General features: G+C 39.5%; 1 protein-coding gene across 4 annotated transcripts in view; it reads right to left on the reverse strand.

Annotated features, from left to right (window-relative positions):
- Positions 1-2,968: 2,968 nt before the first annotated feature.
- The window catches only part of SPAST (spastin), a 49,143-nt gene continuing 28,065 nt past the window's right edge, over positions 2,969-24,046 (reverse strand). For all 4 annotated transcript variants that reach the window (XM_072992752.2, XM_072992740.2, XM_072992736.2 and 1 more), the window contains 8 exons: positions 22,077-22,152; positions 21,108-21,199; positions 18,145-18,224; positions 15,415-15,457; positions 14,550-14,629; positions 14,086-14,156; positions 11,296-11,336; positions 2,969-7,292 (listed from right to left, as the gene is read on the reverse strand). In XM_072992752.2, coding sequence (XP_072848853.2) covers positions 7,170-7,292; positions 11,296-11,336; positions 14,086-14,156; positions 14,550-14,629; positions 15,415-15,457; positions 18,145-18,224; positions 21,108-21,199; positions 22,077-22,152 — 606 coding nt within the window. In that variant the 3' untranslated portion in view covers positions 2,969-7,169. The remainder of the gene's footprint in view (positions 7,293-11,295; positions 11,337-14,085; positions 14,157-14,549; positions 14,630-15,414; positions 15,458-18,144; positions 18,225-21,107; positions 21,200-22,076; positions 22,153-24,046) is intronic.

Raw genomic sequence — 24,046 nt, forward strand, 5'->3', positions numbered from 1 at the left:
CTGCATCGATTTGGTGAGAATGAAAACGTTCATTAGATTGCTTCTTCTTATGTACCTTCCTTCCCCCTATAAAAACATTGCCTGATAAGGGCAAAGAGATTTAGTATTTTCTTAGTGGGAAACTAGCTCAAATAGTGCAAGCATCCTTAACGTTGTCCATGTGGACTCATTTTCTCCCTCTGGGCGAACCAAAAAAAGAGGCAAATACACCCAGGCTCAGACAAACCTCTGCGCACATTTATCTTATAGCAAATTGTTGCCGAATTCAGCCACAAAAGTGCTGGACAAGGATTTGAGGAAGGAGGATGATATGGAGGTGGCTTGTCTTGGGACAAAATCCCAGGTTTAAGGGGTTGCAAGGGCAGAGCTCTGAAAGTTTAAGGTGTAAGGGTAGTAGGAAGCCTTCAGAGAGTTGGAAATCATGAAGCTAGGAAAATATCAGGGTGGAGAGATTAAGGGGATGGTCACAGAACAGACAAAAAGCAATGTTCAGGAGCATGTACAACAGCCAAAGTGACACCAGTTTAGGGTGACAGTAAATGTTATGTGACCTCAGTGTAAGAGCCTCTGAAAATTATTCTGGCAGCCAAGCTCTGGCTACAGGCAGGAGGGCTGATCTGTAACACTAGAAGACCAGAGAGAGTGAAGAGAGATGCAGCCTATTTTTGCAAAGCTTTTAAACCAAGAGGCCCAGGAAAAAGTACACACTGCCAAGAAATTGCAAACAAACTTTAATGTGTTTGCTTGCTTGTTTGTTTGCAAGGTTAAGGCATGCACCCACATGAACATGACTCCACCTCCCTCCACGCTGCAATTTTTCCAGCCACTTTGGTTTTGGTCTCAGTGGAACCCCACACATTGGCGGGGGGGTGTGCACGAGAGAGGCTAAACATCGCATTGCAATGATCGGTAAGCGTTTCGCTTACCGATCTTCGCATTGCGATGTTTAGAAAACAGCTGATCAGCGGTTCCAAAATGGCCGCCGGATCAGCAAAATGGCTGCCCACAGCGTTTTCGCACCCTGCCCTCACTTACCGGGCAGCGAAAATGGCGGCCGGATGGGGGAATCTTCACTTACCGGTGAGTTTTTCCCCCATAGGAACGCATTAAATGGAGTTTAATGCATTCCTGTGGGGTTCCCCCCCCCGCATAGCGACGAATCCGGATAGCGACGTTAATCCTGAAACGGATTAACGTCGCTATGCGGGGCACCACTGTACTTAAAAGGTAAATGTTTAAATGTACTACAACTTAATGTCATATTTTCAGCACTACTCCAGAGTCATTTCAGAAGAGTTTCACTATGGAATCATATATGCCCATTTAAATCACCCCTCAGGGTGGGCAAGAGCAGTGGCAGGAAAATTGATTTCCTATGGGTTATCTGCTCCAACCCTGTTACATTTAGAACTTATGAAAAATAAGGAGGCTGTTAAGCAGATCTGGGACATAGCCCTCCACTCAATAGAGCACAGGTCTCATATTATTTAGTAACTAGGAGCAAAATCTTCACCCCAGCAGATTATCTTTGTAATTTAAAACTTGCAAGACACAGAGAGCTTTTACACAGGCTGATTCAATTCTCTGCACTCAGCTAGAGGGGAGATACTCATATATTCCTTATGACCAATATCTTTGCCCCTGCCAAATTGTTATGGTGGAAACTGGAAAATGTCCTCTTGTGCATACTATAAGGATTCATAGAGTTTACTTATTTCCCAAATTTTAAAACATTATCCAGGTAGACCTGATAAATTTTACATCTTTGTTCTCCATTCTGATTCCTCAAGTGGAGGTCACAAAGTTCTGTGCAGTGGTTTGTATAATAAGAGAACAGATGACTGACTCACTGCAGTAATTAGATTAGAAACTCACACTTAATTGTAATCTGAATTTAAGTCTGCTTTATTTCAGTTGTAAATATTATATGCTTTGTTATTGTACTTCAGTCTTGGATGTCTAACATGACTGACCAATGATCATATTAATTAATAAAGTTGAAGCATATGTTCATGTAGTGACAGTAAAAGGAAACATGTATTACTGTTTTGCTCTTTTTACATAATTGTGCAATTTGTTCTTCATTGGATAACAAGCTGGGCCACACATGTATCTTCTCTACTTGCAGACCACAACAAACAGGTGATGGCGCAGTCTGCAAAATTTTAACCAGCAGCAATTAAAATTCAGTTAATTATGGTATCAAAACTAATTCTTTGCAGACTTAACCAGTTTACTTTTTCAGAGTATATATATTTGATTATTATTATCATTTTGATATTAGTATGTTAGTTTTATATCACAGTAACTTATATGTACTACCTGCAAGGCAGATGGTTAATGAAAATAAATACTCTGCTACTAAAAAAATATGAACTTGTGATGGAAGGAGGAAAATCCAACAACAAAAACAGAATACAGTGGTGCCTCACTTAACGGGCACCCCGTTTAATGACGAAATCACATAGCGATGAAGATTGTGCGATTGCAAAAGCGATCGCATTGTGATGTTTTAAATGGGCAAAAATCGCTTTGCGATGATCGGTACCCTGTTTCGCTTACCCATCACAAAGTGATGATTTTTTAACAGCTGATCGGCGGTTCCAAAATGGCCACCGGGTAAAATAATGGCCGCCCGCTGTTTTCTGGGACGGATTCCTCGCTTACCGAGCAGTGAAAATGGTCGCCGTAGGGAGGATTTTCATTTAAAGGTGAGTCTGAAGACCATAGGAACGCATTGAATGGGTTTCAATGCATTCCTATGGGCTTTTTTAAATCGCATAGCGACAAAATCGCTTTGCAGCGTTTTTTGCTGCAGCGATTATCATCAGTATGCGAGGTACCACTGTATAGTCTGAAGCAGAATGTATTTGCTGACATGACAAAAATTGTGAGTCACAGGCAGCCTCATCTAACAAAAACATCAATTGCTTACAACATTTAAATGAAATATTCGGTAGTCATTCAATTTTTTTCAATTTTTTTCACTTTATTTAGAATCTAACAAAATCGTAATAAAAATTTAAAAACTGGTTTCAGCACACTGTACTTAAATTAGAACTAACATCAATAAAGAGTTTTAGTCTCATTTCAAAGAATCCAAATGGAAGAATTCTACAAGAAACTATCCATGATCTTGCATCACATGAGAAATATTAACAGCAAAAGGTAATAGGCAATATAGTTGAAAGGCATGGAAGTGGACCACATAATACAATAAAACTAAAAATGAACTTTTTATCAAGTATCTCAAGTTTTTAATGAGAACCTTTTTCATGCTTTTATACATTTTATTATCGCAATACAAGTTCAGATCTCGATATTTAAGAGCAATGTCTAATAAAAAAAGAGGTTTGTGGAAAGAAAATAAGAATTTTTCCATAATGGATGCTATCATGCAGTCTTCCTGTAGCTGAAAATATGGTAAACATGAAAATATTCTAGTTTTGGCAGCACTTTTGGTTTTGAATTCAAAATACGGTTAGTATCCCAAGGTCCTTCCTAACCACCCATTACTTTAGAAGAAACGGCTCAGAGATAGAAAGGTAAACTACCTAACAACATTATCAGGGACTAGATCAGTTTAACATGTAGGAGTGAATGCTTACCTCTGCTTGTTATAATAACAGTGCATTTTTAAAGAACATCTTGTAATATGTTAATTTCCTTGTAAGAGCCCTGGGTGCAGTACTCTAAGGAACAATGGTCCAAAATGCTAACACAGAGACATTGCAGTGTCTAAAAGATAAAGGTTCCCCTTGACATTTAGTCCAGTCATGTCCGACTCTAGGGCGTGGTGCTCATCCCCATTTCCAGGCCATAGAGCCAGCATTTGTCCGAAGACAGTTTCCATGGTCACGTGGCCAGCGCGACTAGATATGGAACACTGTTACCTTCCTACGGAGGTGGTACCTATTTATCTACTTGTGTTTGCATGCTTTCGAATTGCTAGGTTGGCAGGAGCTGGGACAAGTGACGGGAGCTCACCCCGTTGGATTCGATCTTACAACTGCTGATCTTCTGACCTTGCAGCACAGAGGTTTCTGTGGTTTAACCCTCAGCACACCATGTCCCTCACAGTGTCTATACTGCTTAATAAATAAAAGCATTCAACTTCTACCTTGGCCTGAACGAAGATTTTTTTCAATACGTAGTTCCCACTAACACTTGTATGCCAGACTCAGTGTCAACTAGAAATTACAGAAGTTTAGGGCCAAAAGAAGAATTATTAGAATCTTATGTTACAAGCATGAATAGCCTATCTATCCATTCAGCGACAACTTTGACTATACAACACTTGAAAAGGAAGGGACCCTGTTTGAATGAAACTGATGGCATTAAAGTACAGCACTATTAAGACTATGTGAGCTGGCAACATTATTCAATGACACTGTCTTGTAACATTTGTGTTTCCTTCAGGATCCTTTGATAAACTGGTATTACAATTAACTTGTGTAAATAAACTGGAAAGTCTTGCCAAAAGGCCTGATCACTCTTCTAAAAATAATACACACAACATTCAAATACTTTAGAATTCTTGTGAAATTATTTGAAATACAACAAGCAGCAAAAAAGGAGATAATGAGGACGCAAAGAGTTGTATTCTGTTCAAGTAAATGGATGAAGTCTTCCCAATATATGCTGCAAAGGTATATAATCCAGCTAATCTAACAGCGCCCATTCAGTATCTGAGATATCCCAGTTATTACTAGATCAAATGGCTTGAAAATTTTCCTCCAGATGTCTTGGACACTGCCTTCAGAGGCCAATTTCTTCCGGAAGGCCAAGTCTGTTTTCCTCTAAAGTAAAGAAGGTCTTGCTGCAAGTCTAAGCCCAGTTAATAGTGCTTAGTCCCTTCAAATTAGCAAGCCTAAAGCAAACTTCAGCTTTTGTAGCCACTCAGTGATAGGACTATCCAAACATTTCAAAACCTGATCTATCAGAAGTTAGAACATTTTTCTTATTAATCCCGCAAGCAGAAGATTTGACTGAATCAGGAAGGCAAATCAATATATAAATGCCATATGATTTGATAAGCCTAATTTGGGAATTAAGTGATGGCTAATCTGGCACGTTTGGTCTAACAGACTTTTTCTATGAGCTAAAATGATGACTTTACACCTTATCACATAATGGAATACAATTATTAGAGCTACATTACAGTCATCTCTGTCGTAACCATGTTGGTGTTTCCTCAGGGAAAATGTAAGTTATGAACAGCTAACAGCTATTCAAATTTTATGCGAGGCTTTTTATGTTCATGTAGGCTACCATAAACGATCATTTGTACAATTAATGTGAAGGCAGGATGCTGCACGACACAGGAAAGTGCTCTTTATTTCATAAAAGAAACAAGTTGAAAAGGTTTTAAACTTTGACTAATGAAGTGTTTGAGAAGATCAATCATCTAGGTTTCTTAGGCATTACAGATTTTAGCCTAAATTGGGAGCAGTGAGAAGCACATTGTAGTTTTCATGCAGAGATTAAGGGTGTCCAGTTTGAAAACCACATTTTTTGAAGCTCCCCAAAATGAATCACAATTTATTTATTCTGAAGTTTCAGACACAAGGGTATCTGAAATGTCTAATGAAGCCATCTAATGGCCACTTGAAGAGATTCCAGGCCTCTATTCTAAGCTCTCTTTCTAAACTTAACAAATGTTAGTTTTTGACAATCATCATAATTTGTAGAATTATCTATAACTGTATTTTCTTGACTGTGATTAGGATAGTATTACATTTATGGTCAATGATGATGCCCTTTAAAAAGACTGCAGAATTGCTACACTCATTAGTTCAAGATCACTAGTTTTCTATTTTAACTGCCAAAATTAAAGATGCATCACTGTTCTGTGTCAAATTAAACCCTCCCCTAGAATTATGGGGCATTATTTTTTAAAAAATGTTCAAAGAGAAAAATGTACATTCACAGAAGTTTCCATAGATTTTTTTTATCCTCTCCCCATTTGCTAAACTATAAACATGGAAGCCCTTCTTTTCTCATAGTTACTGAACGGCATTTTAACCATGGTTTCTGAATATTGTTACACAAACAAAACACCAAAATAAACAAAGATTAAACATGCCCATCCTTTTAATATTAAAAAGTAATTGATTTGCATGTTATTTAGCTTTAATCAGTTGTTTCATAGTTCAGATTATTAAATGGAACTGCCCCCTCCCTCATATGTTTCCACTGCCCCTTTATGCAAGACAGGTGGATTTGTTAGAAGGAAAACCTCTGTCTGTGGGGCACTGAATGTGATTTCCAAATCTGAGGAAGAACACAGTTCCCCCATGTTCACATGTCCACCTAATACAATTTTAGACTTAAATAATATGAGCTAGCAGAAAGGGTTACACTATATTTTAGAAGGTCTATTTTGTATGTACAAACTGAAGAACATCACATTATAAAATCATCACCAGAGAGAGAATCTGAAGTTTCTGTTGACAGTTAATGCCACTTGCTCTTATTTCTTGATCTACATATCTATAATGTGAGAACAATTATCCTAAGATAGCAACCTTGTAAATATATTGAAGAAATGCTGCAAGAAACAAACGACACAAGACTGCCAATTTAAAGCCCTTTGGTGTTGCTGTTGGTTGTACTGCCATTGCCGTTCTGCAGATTTCTAAACAGTTCTACTGACTGCAGAGTTTCATTACAACAAAGAGTAACAGACTTCCTGATTTATTCTGTGGACATTTCAAACAGAACAGGGTTATCTTTCCCAATGCATATGGAATATTTTTATTTGGCACATTATCAATACATAGGTAACAATTTAAAAACAGTCTCACAGTTAATGGTTAAAAAAAGCAAAGCTAAATGTCAAGAGCAAATTAAAAAAACTTTTCCCCTATCTGATAATGCTATTAGAACATTTCGGCCAACAACATATACAAATTACACTTCCTAGCATAATTCAACTGCTAGAATTCTTTCCCCATGTCTCATTGTGCTCTCCCTTACAGTGCCCTTAGTGGAAATCCAGGTATGAAGCTTGACATCTTTATAGATTCTCCCCTGCCCTCCTTACATCAGTCTGGTCTTTTAGTGCAGATATTTAAAGATCAGGGAAGTTTTGTAAACTCTGGCTGCATTCAAACAGCAGTCTGTCTCTTGTATGTAGTATTCTCCGCTCCTTGTGACAAAGCTGCATATCAAACTGTAGTGTCTCCAAAGTCCTTGTTCCAGCGAATATAACCTTCCAGGGTTTGAGGGCTCAGACTACGCTTTATTTTCTTCAAGGATTCGGTGAAGTCTGATAATCTGATGTTCCTCATCTGAAAGTAAAGAAAGGTTTTTGTATTAACTATGTCTATACTCTGCCTGCTCCAATATCAAAAGATAGAATAAAATGAAATTCTATTTACTCCATTACATGGTGTTAATACATAAAAATGAAAATCCAGCAAGAATTTCAGTCTGTTGACATATCTTTTTTCACTACTAAGATTCTACTAATTAAATAATGAAGAACACTGGTCACACAACTGATCTCTCTCTCAAGAAGCCTCTTATATCTCTGAAAAGAACCAAACATGATCTAATTCTAATGAATATGTTAGGATGTTGTCTTATGGGCTTACTGTGGGAGGAAATTTGTGTGTTCTTAGCTATCTATCCTGAATGTATTTCAACTTTAACTTTTACGATCATGCCTGTGTTTGAAACAGCACTCTAATGCTCTGAATACTACAAATATTTAATTCTGCTCAAGAAGCTGATTTCTTGCAGAAATACATTTGAGCTTCTGAATTCTTTGCCTGTAGTGTTGAACATACAGACTAAGTAGTTATGAATCCTAATCTGTCTCTCATTATGACGTTTGCACTATATAGGGATTAATGACAATGCTTATTCTACATTTATGTTCTATGTCCTCAGCTGACATAACACAATCCGCAAAAAAGTATTTTAATTGTTGAAATGTTTCAGCATGTTATAAAGTATCCTTATATACCGCCCCATAGCACTCAAAGCACTCTCTGAGTGGTTCACAAGTTAATTATGCAGACTACACCCCCCCCCCATGAGCTGGGTACTCATTTCACCAACCTCAAAAGGCCAGAAGGCTGAGTCAACCTTGGGCCAGCTACCTGTGTCATAAGCAGTTTTGACTGCAGTACAGCAACTTAACTACTCTGCTACTGTTGCTTTTTGCTCTTACATTTTAATTGTATTGTTGCCTTGTGAAAGAGAAATAGGAAAGAGAAAGATGAGTGACCTGTCCCCTCAAATAAGTTGAAGAAAGAGGGAGAGAGAAAGGAAAAGGAAGGATTGGTTGTAAAAGAAACTGAAGTGAAGGAATTGAAAGAGAAAGAAGTAAAAGAAGTCTGTTTAGTAGAGGAAGGAAAAGGGAAAGAGGAGGAGGAGTTAACTCTACCAGTGTGGGAGGAGGACACAAAAGATCAGAAGAGAGGGTGAGTTTTCAGTATACTGCGGACTGGGATAAAGAAAGATGAAAGAAGGGGAAAAGAGGAAGAGCTTAGATATGGAAGAAGGCGCAAGTTATTAGAAGACTTTCCCAACTTAAATGTTAGGAGGATTATTAGCCAATTTGGATCAAAAAGAAAAGAGGGTGACTGTAAGAGAAACTCCAGAATGGACAGTGGTGGTTTTCCCTGGGAGGGGGGCAAGGTCACTGGAGGACAGTGATGAGATCCGACCTTCAATCAGCTGCTGTGCAAGGGAGACTGGGCCAGACATCTTTGTTGGGGCACAATATGTGCAGTGAGGAGCGCTCTGCTGAGGAAGCTCACAGACAAAGAACGGTTTGGACCAGCCCCTCAATAAACTCTCCTAAGCTTCAGTTTGGGTTTGTACCTGTTTTGATCCTGTTGAAGTCATTGTTGAATCATAGAATGTTAGTACAAATAAATCTGTTAACCATTCAAACGGATCTGTGTAGTTATTTCCCGCCAAAAAAGAGGAACTGCTTCAGTCTCCTAAAGAACTCAATCACATGCCTTCTGTGTATTAGGCACACAAACCAAATGACTTCTTTTATTAGATGAATTACTTAAACAGCAGACAAATTCCTGTTCTATAGATGCATGGATGGAAGAGAAATGGCACAACTTGCACTAGCTGTTGCTAATTAATGAATCCCCAGTTAGTTGGATTATTGATTCCACACCAAGCCACCCAACTGGCATGCAACAAAGCAGTCGGGCAGGAACTCATTGTTGTTGTTTACTCATTTAGTCATGTCCGACTCTTCGTAACCCCATGGACCAAAGCATGCCAGGCCCTCTTGTCTTCCACTGCCTCCCAGAGTTGGGTCAAATTCATGTTGGTAGCTTCGATGACACTGTCCAACCATCTCATCCTCTGTTGTCCCCTTCTCCTCTTGCCTTCACACTTTCCCAACATCAGGGTCTTTTCCAGGGAGTCTTCTTTTCTCACGAGATGGACAAACTATTGGAGCTTCAGGTTCAGGATCTGTCCTTCCAGTGAGCACTCAGGGTTGATTTCCTTCAAAATGGATAGGTCTGTTCACCTTGCGGTCCAGGGGACTTTCAAGAGTCTCCTCCAGCACCACAATTCAAAAGCATCAATTCTTCGGTGGTCAGCTTTCTTTATGGTCCAGCTCTCACTTCCATACGTCACTACAGGAAAAAAAATAGCTTTGACTATGCGTACTTTTGTTGGCAAGGTGATGTTTCTGTTTTTTAAAATGCTGTCTAGATTTGTCATCGCTTTCCTCCCAAGAAGCAGGTGTCTTTTAATTTCGTGGCTGCTGTCTCCATCTCCAGTGATCATGGAGCCCAAGATGGTAAGATCTGTCACTGCCTCCATATCTTCCCCATCTATTTGCCAGGAGGTGATGGGACCGGTGGCCAAGATCTTAGTTTTTTTATGTTGAGCTTCAGACCATTTTTTGCCCTCTCCTCTTTCACCCTCATTAAGAGGTTCTTTAATTCCTCCTCACTTTCTGCCTTCAGAGTAGTATCGACTGTATATATGAGGTTGTTGATACTTCTTCCGGCAATCTTAATTCTGGCTTTTGATTCATCCAGTCCAGCATTTTGCATGATATATTCTGCATATAAGTTAAATAAGCAGGGACACAATATATAGCCTTGTGGTACTCCTTTCCCAATTTTGAACCAATCAGTTGTTCCATATGCAGTTCTAACTGTTGCTTCCTGTCCCATGTATAGGTTTCTCAGGAGATAGATAAGGTGGTCAGGCACTCCCATTTCTTTAAGAACTTGACATAGTTTGCTGTGGTCCACACAGTCAAAGGCTTTTACGTAGTCAATGAAGCAAAAGTAGATGTTTTTCTGGAACTCTCTGGCTTTCTCCAAAATCCAGTGCATGTTAGCAATTTCGTCTCTAGTTCCTTTGCCCCTTCGAAATCCAGCTTGTACTTGTGGGAGTTCTCAGTCCACATACTGCTGAAGCCTACCTTGTAGGATTTTGAACATAACCTTGCTAGCGTGTGAAATGAGTGCAATTGTATGGTAGTTGGAGCATTCTTTGGCACTGCCCTTCTTTGGGATTGGGATGTAGACTGATCTTTTCCAGTCCTCTGGCCACTGTTGAGTTTTCCAAACTTACTGGCATATTGAATGTAGCACCTTAACAGCGCCATCTTTTAAGATTTTAAATAGTTCAACTAGAATGCCATCACCTCCACTTGCCTTGTCGTTAGCCATGCCTTCTAAGGCCCACTTGACTTCACTCTCCAGGATGCCTGGATCAAGGTCAGCAACCACATTATCTGAGTTGTCTGGGATATCCAAATCTTTCTGGTATAATTCCTCTGTGTATTCTTGCCACCTCTTCTTGATGTTTTCCCATATTTGTCCTTTATCATGTCCATCTTTGCACAAAATGTTCCTTTAATATCTCCAATTTTCCTGAACAGATCTCTGGTTTTTCCTTTTCTATTATTTTCCTCTATTTCTTTACATTGTTCATTTAAGAAGGCCCTATTGTCTCTCCTTGCTATTCTTTGGCAGTCTGCATTCAATTCATTAAATGCTTTGAGTTAAACTTTTCCACCAGTATATTTATGAAATCCAATTTTGGCCAGCAAGTATTAAAAGCTAAATAATTTTGCTTTTTTCCAGGATGTCTCCAGAAATTACAATGAATGGCATATCTACTTAGTCTATGCAACAGCTACCAAAAACACACAGCTTCCTTCTCTCTTATCTGTTCAACATGAGGTCTTAAAACAAGAGACTATTCAACTGTTCACACGTTTTGAAGAAAAGAACAGCAAAAGCCAGTAGTTTGTTTTCTGTTTGGTAAAGTGAGTCTTAAGCATCATACCTCACTAGCAGACATGTTCTTTACTTGCTCTGGTTTTAGTTCTGTAAATTAAGGAAATCCTGATCAGTGAGTTTTGAAAGAAATATATATACAATCAAGTATGCTAATATTTTCAGCATCACAGTGTACATTTGAAGGTCAAACTTTTAAATGAACATTTAATGACAGGAGCTCAATTCCATTATTTTTCTAGCCTGAACTGGGAAAAAAATCTTGTTGTTATTTAGTCGCGTACGACTCTGTGACCCCATGGACCAGACCACGCCAGGCCAACCTGTCTTCCACTGCCTCCTGACGTTGGAGTAAAACTAAATCTACCTATGAGCATGTTAAAGAAGACAAGAAAAATGATTTTTGTATATAAAATTTGCATTTCATCCCATATTTCTAGCACAGTAGTACTGTGCACTCACTTTTATGGGGAACAATATCAAAGCTTGGGGAAAAATATTTATGCCACGAAATGTGTGCACAGTGTGAATGCAACATCCCCCGGGCAATCCTCCATTCACTCAATAGGCCTTTTCCCTACGCAGGCCCTCTACCTCTCAAAATTTGTTCCAAAAGTTCTCCCAGCCCGCTAGTACAGACTGTGAGAGGTGTGAGGGGCTCCAGATTGGGGGAACACGTCTAGAGAATACTAGGTTAGGGAAGGCTGAATTATGATATCAATTAAGAGGTGGGGATATTCGTATTCATATATGAATATAAATATCCCCAATGAAGCTGGACCTAACGAGGGTCTGGCCCCCAGGACCAGACTGCTCACTCATGCGTCTTGCTGTGGCACTGATCATCCTGCCAATAGCGCTTGGAGCGCCGCTCTCTTCCTCCTCAGCTGGCCATTCAGCAGCCTTGTGGGGAGACTTGTCCTCCCACCCTGTCTGGAATGGCTAGCCAAGCAGGAAGAGAGTGGCGCTCAAGATGCCACTGGCAGGATGAATGGGCCGGCACCAAGGCAAGATGTGTGAGTGGACAGTTTGGTCCTGGGAGCCAGACCCTCATTAGGCCCAGCTGTGTCAGGGATAGTCGTATACAAATACAAATATCCCCATCTGTAATAACAATTTAGAAGTAAATCACATAGCCAACTTCATAGACTACTACAAAAATCTGCATTCATATTATTAATAGATTGATAAACTACAGGTTTTTAAGGTGTTTATAACTTTTTTTTCTATATGTAAATACATATGAGCGAAGACATGTGATCAGCCTGCACAAATTCAAGGAATAGCTAAAATTATGGTCCTTGGCTCTGTTGATGCAATAATGATGGATGTCCTCTAATTCTGTATCACATCAATATCATGTCACTTCTTTTCATAGAGAAATGCATCATAAGAATCCCTGTTTAACTGTATCAATATGTACTTTTTAAAGTGGCCTTTTATTTAACCAAACAGAACAGGGAAAGATTCAAGATCCCACTGATATATTAAAATGACCCATCTTAAGAGGTTCTGATTCACAGTCGTGTACAACCAATTCTGTGCGCCTCTAGACTTTCTGTCTTGAACAACCCACTCCTTCTATGCTATTGTGAAGCCTGAATTTGCTGTTTAAAGCTTTCAAAAACCTACATACCGTATTTTTTGCTCCATAAGACGCACTTTTTCCTCCCCAAAATGTGTGTGGGGGGGAAGTCTATGCATCTTATGGAGCGAAGGCAGCAATTTCGTCCCCGATGGTGCTGTGGGGGGGGGAGCGTCGCAAGGGTCCGGGTGAGCCTTCCAGGACCCTTGCGACACTCCCCCCATCCCCTGCCGGGCCAGCGCGGGCAAAATTGCCAGCTTCTGGGAGTCTTTTGAGGCTTGGGAAGCCTCAAAAGACTCTCAGAAGCTGGCGATTTCACCCCCCCTGGCCCCGTGGGGGGTGGGGAGCGTCGCAAGGGTCGGAGTGAGCCTTCCAGGACCCTTGCGGCACTCCCCCCACCCCGGCACGGGGCCAGCGCTGGCGAAATCGCCAGCTTCTGGGAGTCTTTTGAGGCTTGAGAAGCTTCAGAAGACTCTCAGAAGCTGGCGATTTCACACACCCCTGGCCCCATGGGGGGGGGGAAGAGTGTCGCAAGGGTCGGAGTGAGCCTTCCAGGACCCTTGCGACACTCCCCCCACCCCCGCACCAGACCAGTGCTGGCGAAATCGCCAGCTTCTGGGAGTCTTTTGAGGCTTGGAAAGCTTCAGAAGACTCTCAGAAGCTAGCAATTTCACCCCCCCTGGCCTCGTGGGGGGTGGGGGTGGGGGGAGCGTCGCAAGGGTCGGAGTGAGCCTTCCAGGACCCTTGCGACACTCCCCCCCACCCCCACACGGGGCCAGCGCTGGCGAAATCACCAGCTTCTGGGAGTCTTTTGAGGCTTGAGAAGCTTCCGAAGACTCTAAAGCTGGCGATTTCATCCCCCCTGGTCCCGTGGGGGGGGGAAGAGCATTGCAAGGGTCCCCTACCCCCACACCGGGCCAGTGCTGGCAAAATCACCAGCTTCTGGGAGTCTTTTGAAGCTTAGGGACCTTCAGAAGAGTCCCAGAAGGTGGCGATTTCACTCCTCCTGGCCCCAGGGGGGGCAGGGTGAGCCTCCAAAGGGGCCTAGGGTTTGTTCCGTAAGATGGACCTCTCCATAAGGCTCACCAATTTTTAGGATAAGAAAACAGATTATTTTTTCCTGTTTTCTTCTAAAAATTTGGTGCATCTTATGGAGCGAAAAATATAGTAACCATTTTAGTCTAGCTAAACTACTTCTTTGCACCTCAGCTTATGTAAAAGGTACTGTATTTCTCAATACCTAACCATGCTTACCTCGTATAGGGCCCAATGCTGCGTCTTTTGCTAATGCTGTCAAGTCACTCCCTGAGTATCCCTCTGTCATTCTTCATAAAAAGCAAAAGTAAACACACTTATTTTCAGGAATGTGTAGTTGCCTTACAGGAAGTTAATTAAGTTTACAAATGTTTTAGTCTTATTGGTGCATTTTTATTTTTGTAAGCCACTAATCTTATAAATATTTTCAATGAATTTTTAATTCAAATTTTATCAATTCTATATTAAATAATTTAAACAGTAATAATAATTAATATTCAGCTGTAAAATGCAGTAGTATTATGCACTCTGGGGGGGAAAGAGGGAGGGACATCAGTTACTGATGTTTATATCAAAGGATAGGAAGTGAATCCGTATGTGACGGACTGAAGAGCAACTGCTTTTAGAATTCCTTCTGATGAGCAACAGAGTTAGTGTTAGCAATAAGACAGAAAGTTACTCACCTAGCCAGCTGTGCCAACTCTTTTTGGGTTAATGGATTTCCTTGCTTACTTAAAAGATTCTTTAGCAAAAGTAGTCGTGTCTGTAAAACACAATGTTCAACTGTTTGTGAGTGCACAAAGTAGCAGTATTACATAAAATATACTTGAATAAAAAGCTTACATCCAGCACAGTTTTGGCACTGCAAAGCCATCATGAAGGATCATGCTTCTCTTTATTTCCCACGGCAGCCCCTGAATGCCTGAAAACCATAGTTTCCCAGCCCCCCAGAGCAGGTTTTTGGGGGACAAGAGGAGATTGTACATTGAGGATCCATATTTGTAAAAATTATGTGAGCAATTTCAGTCTATACAGTGGTGCCTCGCATAACGAGCGCACCATTTAATGACGAATTCGCATAGCGATCCTTTTTTGGATCGCTAATGCGATCGCATACCGATGGTTCCAATGGGCAAAACTCGCATTGTGACGATTGGTAAGCCTTTCGCTTACCGATCTTCACATTGCGATGTCGGGGAATCAGCTGTTCGGCAGTTCCAAAATGGCCGGCGGAACACCCAAAATGGCCGCCCGCATTGTTTTCACGCCCTGCCCTCGCTTACCGAGGGCGCGAGAATGGCGGCGCTATGGGGAAACTTCGCACAACGGTGAGTTTTAGAGCCACAGGAACGCATTAAACTACGTTTAATGCGTTTCTATGGCGTTTTCTGTTCCGTATAGCGATGTTTCCCCATAGCGATGGTTAATCCGGAAGGATTAACCTTGCTATGTGGGGCACCACTGTAGTTCATTATCTCTAATATGCAACCCCAATGCACTAGCGGAAAGGCATTACCTTATGTGAAAACATTGTTACAAGTTACATACCTCTTCATTTGGTAAAGAAACATAGACACGTTTGGTAAATCGCCTGAAAAACATAGATATGGATACAGATGTGTAGTTCAGAGAGTAGAACATGATAAAACCTATCTTTCTCCTACCACATCAAAGTTTAACAAACATCAAACCACACTTGGGTAAGAACAAAACAGCAGGTGTAATCAGAGATTTCTAAAGACAGCAAGAATAGTCCAGTGGACCAGATAGGCGGAGTACAAATTAATTAATTAATTAATTAATTCTATAATTAATTAATTAATTAATTAATTAATTAGATAGATAGATAGACAGAAAGACAGACAGACAGACAGATAATACAGACATGCTGGCTAAAATCATGTTGTTTAGCATAATTGAATCAATAGGGATTTGGTGATATAATTCCTCTGTAAGTTTCACAGATTATAAAATGGGTCTTTTCTATTGTGATATGGTAAGCAACAGAATTTTGGCCACTGTGTGTTTAAGAATATTTTTAAACTATCACATACAGCACATATTTTAGATAAAATACATCAGCTACAAAATTATAAAATGGTATAAAAATCTTATTAAAAACTGATGCTTACGAAAACTATGAATTTACAGTTCTTTTCAGTGAAGCTAATACAACTTTTGCTTTTTAAAAATAAAGAAAAGTTTGTTCAGCTTGCCATTTGCAGAAAGCTCTTTTAGCAAATTTAATATATCACATCTCTAGAGCCAAACATCAGGACATATACATACAAAATAAATATGCCTAAGCAGGAAGTTCAGTGAAACAAGACTGACCTGCAGCTTCTCCAGTCCTTTTTATTACCGTGTTTTTTCCATGTCTAACACCCTCATGTATAAGACACCCCCTCACTTTTCTAACCCAAAATTAAGAATCTTAGCTTTGAGTATTCAGCCTCTGGGCTCAGACATTAAGAGTCCCTGTTGCATCTGAGCACTGCCTACATGCTCCACCTCCAACAAAGTGTGTTTCAATTGGTTTATTCAGCATCAGCTGACATCAGTTACATAAGGTTTGTGATTGGAGGAAGCTAAGTCTCCTGACTGTAGGAAGCTAAGTCTTGTGATTGGAGGCAGTTTGTTTGCAGAGGCAAGGTATGGGCCATTTTATTCTCTCCTCAACTTACTTCCGTGTATAAGACGACCCTCAAATTTTAGTCTAAAGATTTTAGACAAAAGTATCATCTTATACACAGAAAACTATGGTATATAGCTCCAATTGTTTTCCCAAGCTCCAATCCTTCCCAAGTTTGTTTTCTGCCCACAGCAGCTCCCAGTGTAGAACTTTCCACCCCATTTCACTGCCTTTCCGTACCATCTTAGTTGCAATATAAAGTGTGCTGAATCACCCTAAAATATTCTTCGTGTCTGAAGGACAGCAGCAAATGAAATGGTATAGTTCCCACTAGCAATATTTAACTATTGGAACTATAAATTCTGAGAGTCTATCCAAACCTAGCTTTTCCTTATCACCAGGAGTTGGACCCTAAAATCCTATGAAGAGAATTCTACTCATTAAAATGGCACTCCTTACATCTACTAACAAAGAAAACGAAGAAGGGTTCTGCCCCTCCCCTCCCCAATCAACACACACACTCAAAATGTGTTCCAGAAGACTAGGGAGACAATCTGAAACAGTATGGAAAAAATTTAGCAAAAGCCATCTCCCATCCTCCTGTTAACAAAAGCTTCCAGTGCATAAAAGGCATATTTGATTCCAGCTCAGTGGCTGAAATCCTGCTGCACAGCTCCACATACATAATGAGCAGATGCAGAAGTGGTAGAAAAAAACACCACAGGGCAAAAGTAGTATGTCTGCAGAAGTAGTTAGTGGATATCATGAAACAGTTCCAACATGAGCCAGGCAATCAATTGTGAAACTGTAACAACTGTACAGCTGTGAACTTATGATCATGAACTGCATGATCAATTGCACAACTGTGCCATGAACCATATGACTGACTGGCTGCTCCTGCACCTCAACAGGATTACAGCCTATGTCTTTTATCTTTTCAATGCAACTAATTTGTTTTCAATAGCAAAACAAAGAAATACATCATTACCCTGTTTCCTCGAAAATAAGACCTAACCTGAAAATAAGCCCTAGTACTATTTTTCAGGATGCTCGTAATATAAGCCCTAACCCAAATATAAGCCCCAGTTAAGTGAAACCCCACCCTCCACCATTGTGCAGCAACCAGAAGATTACATGACTGTATTTGAAAAAAATGTAGATTGTTGTACACGGAAAAAAAAAAAATCCCCTGAAAATAAGCCCTAATGCGTTTTTTTGAGCAAAAATTAATATAAAACCCTGTCTTATTTTCAGGGAAACACGGTATATTCCTACTGAAAGTATTCCACCCAATTATGAAGTATTTTTTAGCAATTCCTCTATCTGATTATACATTTATTGTGCAAATATTTTCCTAGTTTTTTAACAAAAGCCATCAAGTTCTAACCAAACACACCTACATTCCTTTTTAAAACAGGTAGGAAGTTTGGAACCATTCAGATATATTTATCATATCCTACCAATACCAGGTATTGTGAGCTGTCAGCTAAAACGAGGATACTCACCTAACTGCCCCCCCCAATAAAACACCGGAACCCGCCACATGTAGTTTTTTTCAAGTTACTTTGTTTAAAAAAACCTGAATGCAAATCTAGAAAATTTACATAACAAATTGCATATGAGTAGCTAATTAAAGTTTAAAATACCTGAGAACAGCATCATCTAGTTCCTGTGGCCTGTTAGTTGCTCCCATTACAAGTATTCGATCTTCTCCTGAAGACTGCACCTAATTTTTCAATAAACCAAAATTTAAAGACAAAAATTGGAAAATGCTGTGATGTTATATCCCAAAAAGCTTAAAATACCACTGTTGCTGCTGCTTGCTGAACACTGCTTCCATAATTGCATTTCTATAATTACTTCAATACTATATTGCTTTTGTAGTGCAAGAATGAGAGTAACTCCATTCAAAGTATGCTGTTTCATGCTACAGGTCATACTCCCACGTGAAGAACAGCTGGAGTTCAGCAAAACAGAAGCAGCAACGACTAATATTTTTTCTAGAAAAGGTGAACTGTTGTGTTTGCTACTCTTTATTTTAATAAGGATTCAGTAACAAAAGAAAGTAGGCTCTACAGTTTATAAAAGTTGCTTTTGACCTTTGTTATCTTAAGTGTTACCTATCACTTTGCTAAAGAACTTGAGTCGCACCATGATTAAAAACAAAACAGCCACTTTTTCCCATAGCGACATTAACATTTTTACAGGCATTTTTTATTTCATTAATATTTTTCTATTATTATATTTATCATTTAATTAGTAAAAAGGAAGAACAGAGGAGTAGTAGGAACAGTGAATGGCAAAATTTACTACTAGCATGCCAGAAGGGTCACAAATGGGTAATTCATGATAGGCAGGATTAGTAGGAAATGACATATAACAGGCAGACATTGGGATTATAAGAGATAGAAAACTTAGTACTTTTTATGAAAATCTTGTGTCCACCTAGATTAATTCTGGGACCCACCACTAGTTGAGAACATCTAGTTTAAAATACACACTGGCTGAAATCCAGTAGGAGAACTTGCATATAGTAAAGCTAATGACATAATCAACTGTCGTGGTTTTTCAGAAATTAAAACATTATGATTCTTAATCAACCTTTCCTCAGGCTTCCTGATTTTTTTCATGCGAGAATCTCTTAATATATGGCATTATGATTAATCTCTTAATAAGGTGGCAAAATCACCTGGCAGTGATTTTCAGAAACTGAAGATTGGAATGTAGACTGATCTTTTCCAGTCCTCTGGCCACTGTTGAGTTTTCCAAACCTACTAGCATATTGAATGTAGCACTTTAACAACATCATCTTTTAAGATTTTAAACAGTTCAATTGGAATGCCATACCTCCACTGGCCTTGTTGTTAGCCATGCTTTCTAAGGCCCACTTGACTTCACTCTACAGGATGTCTGGATCAAGGTCAGCAACCACACTATCTGGGTTGTCCGGAACATCAAGATCTTTCTGGTATAGTTCCTCTGTGTATTCTTGTCACCTCTTCTTGATGTCTTCTGCTTCTGTTAGGTCCCTACCATTTTTGTCCTTTATTGTTTCCATTTTTAATATCTCCAATTTTCTTGAACAGATCTCTGGTTTTTCCCTTTCTACTATTTTCCTCTATTTCTTTGCACTGTTCATTTAAGAAGGCCCTCTTGTCTCTCCTTGCTATTCTTTGGAAGTCTGCATTCAATTTTCTGTAACTTTCCCTATCTCCCTTGCATTTTGTTTCCCTTCTCTTCTCTGCTATTTCTAAGGCCTCACTGGACAGACACTTTGCTTTCTTGCATTTCCTTTCCTTTGGGATGGTTTTTGTTGCTGCCTCCTGTACAATGTTACAGGCCTCCATCATAGTTCTTCAGGCACTCTGTCCACCAAATCGAGTTCCTTAAATCCGTTCTTCACTTCCACTGAGTATTCATAAGGGATTTGGTTTAGATTATACCTGACTAGCCCAGTGGTTTTTCCTACTTTCTTCAGTTTAAGCTTGAATTTTGCTATGAGAAGCTGATGAACGGAGCCACAATCAGGTCTTGTTTTTGCTGACTGTATAGAGCTTCTCCATCTTTGGCTGCAAAGAATATAATCAATCTGATTTCGGTGTTGCCCATCTGGGGATGTCCATGTGTAGAATTACCTCTTGTGTTGTTGGAAAAGAGTGTTTGTGATGACCAATTTGTTCTCTTGACAAAACTCTATTAGCATTTGCCCTGCTTCATTTTGAACTCCAAAGCCAAACTTACCTGTTGTTCCTTTTATCTCTTGACTCCCTACTTTAGCATTACAATCCCCTGTAATGAGAAGAACATTTTTTTTTGGTGTCAGTTCTAGAAGGTGTTATAAGTCTTCATAGAATTGGTCAGTTTCAGCGACTTCAGCATTGGTGGTTGGTGCATAAACTTTGATTACTGTGATGTTGAAAGGTCTGCCTTGGATTCTTATTGAAATCATTCTATCATTTTTGAGATTGCATCCCAGTACAGCTTTTCCCACTCTTTTGTTGACTATGAGGGCTACTCCATTTCTTCTACAGGATTCTTGCCCACAGTAGTAGATATAATAGTCATCTGAATTGAATTTGCCCATTCCTGTCCATTTTAGTTCACTGATGCCCAGGATGTCAATGTTTATTCTTGCCATCTCCTGTTTGACCACATCAAACTTATCAAGGTTCATAGATCTTACATTCCAGGTTCCTATGCACTATTTTCCTTTGCACCATCGGACTTTCCTTTCACTTCCAGGAGCATCTGCAGCTGTGCGTCTTTTTGGCTTTGGCCCAACCGCTTCATTAGCATCTTCCAGCATCATATCTTTTAGCATTTTGTTTCTGTTCATGGGGTTTTCTTGGCAAAGATACTGGAGTGGCTTGACAACTCCTGCTCCAGGTGGATCACGTTTAGTCAGAACTGTTCACTATGACCTTTCCGTCTTGGGTGTTCCTGCATGGCATAGCCCATAGCTTCTCTGAATTACTCAAGCCCCTTCGCCACAACAAGGCAGCAATCCATGAAGGAGTTAGAAGGCATAAGATCTGCTAATAAATTTCAGATGCTAAATAACTGCTGCTAGCATCCATCATTGTAATATTATAGTACATTTAATACTTACACCATCAAACTCTATTAAGAATTCTGTTTTTAAACGTCTACTTGCATCATGTTCACCTTCTCTTCTTTCACACAATAGGCTATCCACTTCATCTAAAAAAAATGTCAACATAAAATTTGTGATCCTAAAAAAGGTAGCTAAATAATTTGTATTATTTTTAGTGCAGCTATATATTTTTGTAGTTATTTTTATTTCTATAAATATTTTGATGAGCGAGCACATTTATTTTATTTATTTATCATTGGCTGAAATCTTGTTGGGCAGTTACGCAAACAGTGTTAACTTTTAGATACATATTACCATCTGCAGACCTTATCTGTCGCATGCTGAGTCACACAACTCAGTATGAAACAGACAATGTCTATGGAGATTTCTTAGCTTACAGCAATTGGTTTGCAAAAAAAGTCATTTGTGTACTGTACAATAGGATTTTAGCTATTTTATGCCTATGAATTTATGACCCCCAAAACATCCTGTTATTAAGAGCCCTGGTCAACTCTTTGCAAACTAAAAGCCATGAGACAATCCATGTCACTTCCAGGCTCCCTCTTTTCCAATTCCTTTCATTTCTTTGCACTACTATCTTTTCTAGGGAGTCTTGGAACAGACCATGGGAAAAGACCTGTCTTGGTTTAGTTATTCTAGAGAGTTCAGGTTTGACCTGATCTAGAATTTACTGGCTTTTCTTTCTAAAAGTCTGTGGTATTCATAAACCATATATCTGACTCATCTACTGGATTGTTTATCAGTTTGATATCTAATACCTCACTTTTCAGTACAGATTGTCAAAGTACTTTCCAACACACAGTATAGAACACAACATGTACAAAATAAATTATAACATACTTTTAAGAAATTATAATTAATCAAATAAGATAGAAGATGAACCAAGAATCACTTTTCTCTAATCACATAAAGAATTTCTTATAAAAGTGCATGAATCTCTATTTGGCAAATATAGAAATTTACCTATAAAAATGATAGAAGGCTGAAGTTCTCTGGCTACTGCAAAAAGAGCACGCACTAATTTCTCCCCTTCACCAACCTGGAGTGGGGGGAAAAAAGGAATTCTCTAATATCTGCTTCAGATGATAACTTTACTTGTCATCACGTTTTACAACATAGTTACCCTAACAAATATGTACCAGGATTTATTGCTTTTATTTAAAAACTATTAGCTTTATTTACGTCAGGGGTCATCAACCCTCAGGCCACGGACCGGGACCGGTCCATGGCCTTGGAAGGACCAGGCTGCCAAGACAGATTTTTGAGGGCTGAAGAATTGTGCGTGCACTCCCGACCCCCCCCCCATGTGCACGCACACACCCAACCACCCACATGGACACACACACACCCCATGGACACACACATGCCTCCCACATGCACGCAAGAACCCCACACATGCACACACAGACACATGTACACACGGATACATGCCACCTCCCCCAGTCCTTGGGAGAATCGTCTCCAACTAAACTGGTCCCTGGTGTCAAAAAGGTTGGAACCCACTGATTTTCGTCATTCAAAAACATAATGGCTATGATCAAGACTTGATTTCAATGCATCTATCTAAGCATGTTCTAGTCTGGAATCAACCCAAAATGAACACAGTAATCATCACAGTAATAAAGATACACAAAATGGCAATCAGGAGGAAAGGGGGGAAAGCTGGCAGAAGCAGCCACCAGCTAATAAAACAACCAGCAGCATTTAAAAAGGAAACTGTCCCCAATAAGAGAAATCCAGCAGTTTCCTCCAAAGGTTTTTCTCATAGAATGTGGGTATTGGGGGAGGGGGAGTCCTATTATTCCACATGAGCCTGCCTAGATATAAAGTCTTCAGAAGACTCGTCACTCAATCCCCTGGCTTGTTTGGTGTAGTCATGAGAAAGAGATATCTCTGTGGCCCTCCCAAGAAAGGAAAGTTCAGCCTGGGTCATTCTTGTTATTTTGCTGACAGGCAAGTACCTTTTTGATTCTAAAAGGCTTTTGGCAACTAAACTGACTTGCTATGGAAATGATTTTTAATCAGTTAGGTATTGTTCTCTCTGCTATTTTCTGTATGTAAATAAAGTTATAAATACTGATCATTTTCTAGCAAGCCAAACTTCCTTGGCCTTGATCCTCTTACTTCGTTTACAAGAATAGTGGTGCTCTAGCTGCCAGAACAGACAAGTGGGAAGAACTGAGGAGAGACGGTTTGTGATGTCATTAAGAAGAAACATTAAGAGGAAGAAGAGATTGGCACTTAAGGGAAGTATTACATATTACAGAGAACTAAGAGTGCCTTGAAAGGCATAATTATCCCTACTAGCAATTGGCTGCTGGCAGCTGGTAGACTTAATCTAACTCATTGGAGAACTATGTGCAAGATTTACAAGGGAAAATTTATTTCTTGCTTGGAATGTTACAGCATTCCAAGCAAGAAATAAATTTTCCCTTGTAAATCTTGCACATAGTTCTCCAATGAGTTAGATTAAGTCTACCAGCTGCCAGCAGCCAATTGCTAGTAGGGATAATTATGTTACAGCATTAGTTCTATCGTTTAAACCAAATCTTAGTCTAATGAGAGAAAAGAAGTCTGACCAGAACAACACAGTGTGCACATCTGGCTACAACAAAAACCAGAATTTTGTAGCGATGCCTTATGATTCTCTCTTTTTTTTAAATTTTATTTTAATTAAAAAGTACAAAAATACAAAAAAATACGAAAAATACAAAATACCTACTACTACAAAAAAAACTATAAATTACGAGACTATAAATTACAAAACAAAACAGTGCACCCATCACCCTCAGGACTAGCATTACACTTCTTTCCATCCATTTTCATTCCAAAATTTCAATGTTTCTTCACTCGGTGTATACCCCTCCCTCTCCGAAATACATGTTCTAAAAATACGTTCCATATTTTTTTAAAGTCATTATTTTTCATTTGGC

Source organism: Pogona vitticeps, chromosome 1, assembly GCF_051106095.1.
Source record: "Pogona vitticeps strain Pit_001003342236 chromosome 1, PviZW2.1, whole genome shotgun sequence".
Taxonomy (NCBI): Eukaryota; Metazoa; Chordata; class Lepidosauria; order Squamata; family Agamidae; genus Pogona; species Pogona vitticeps.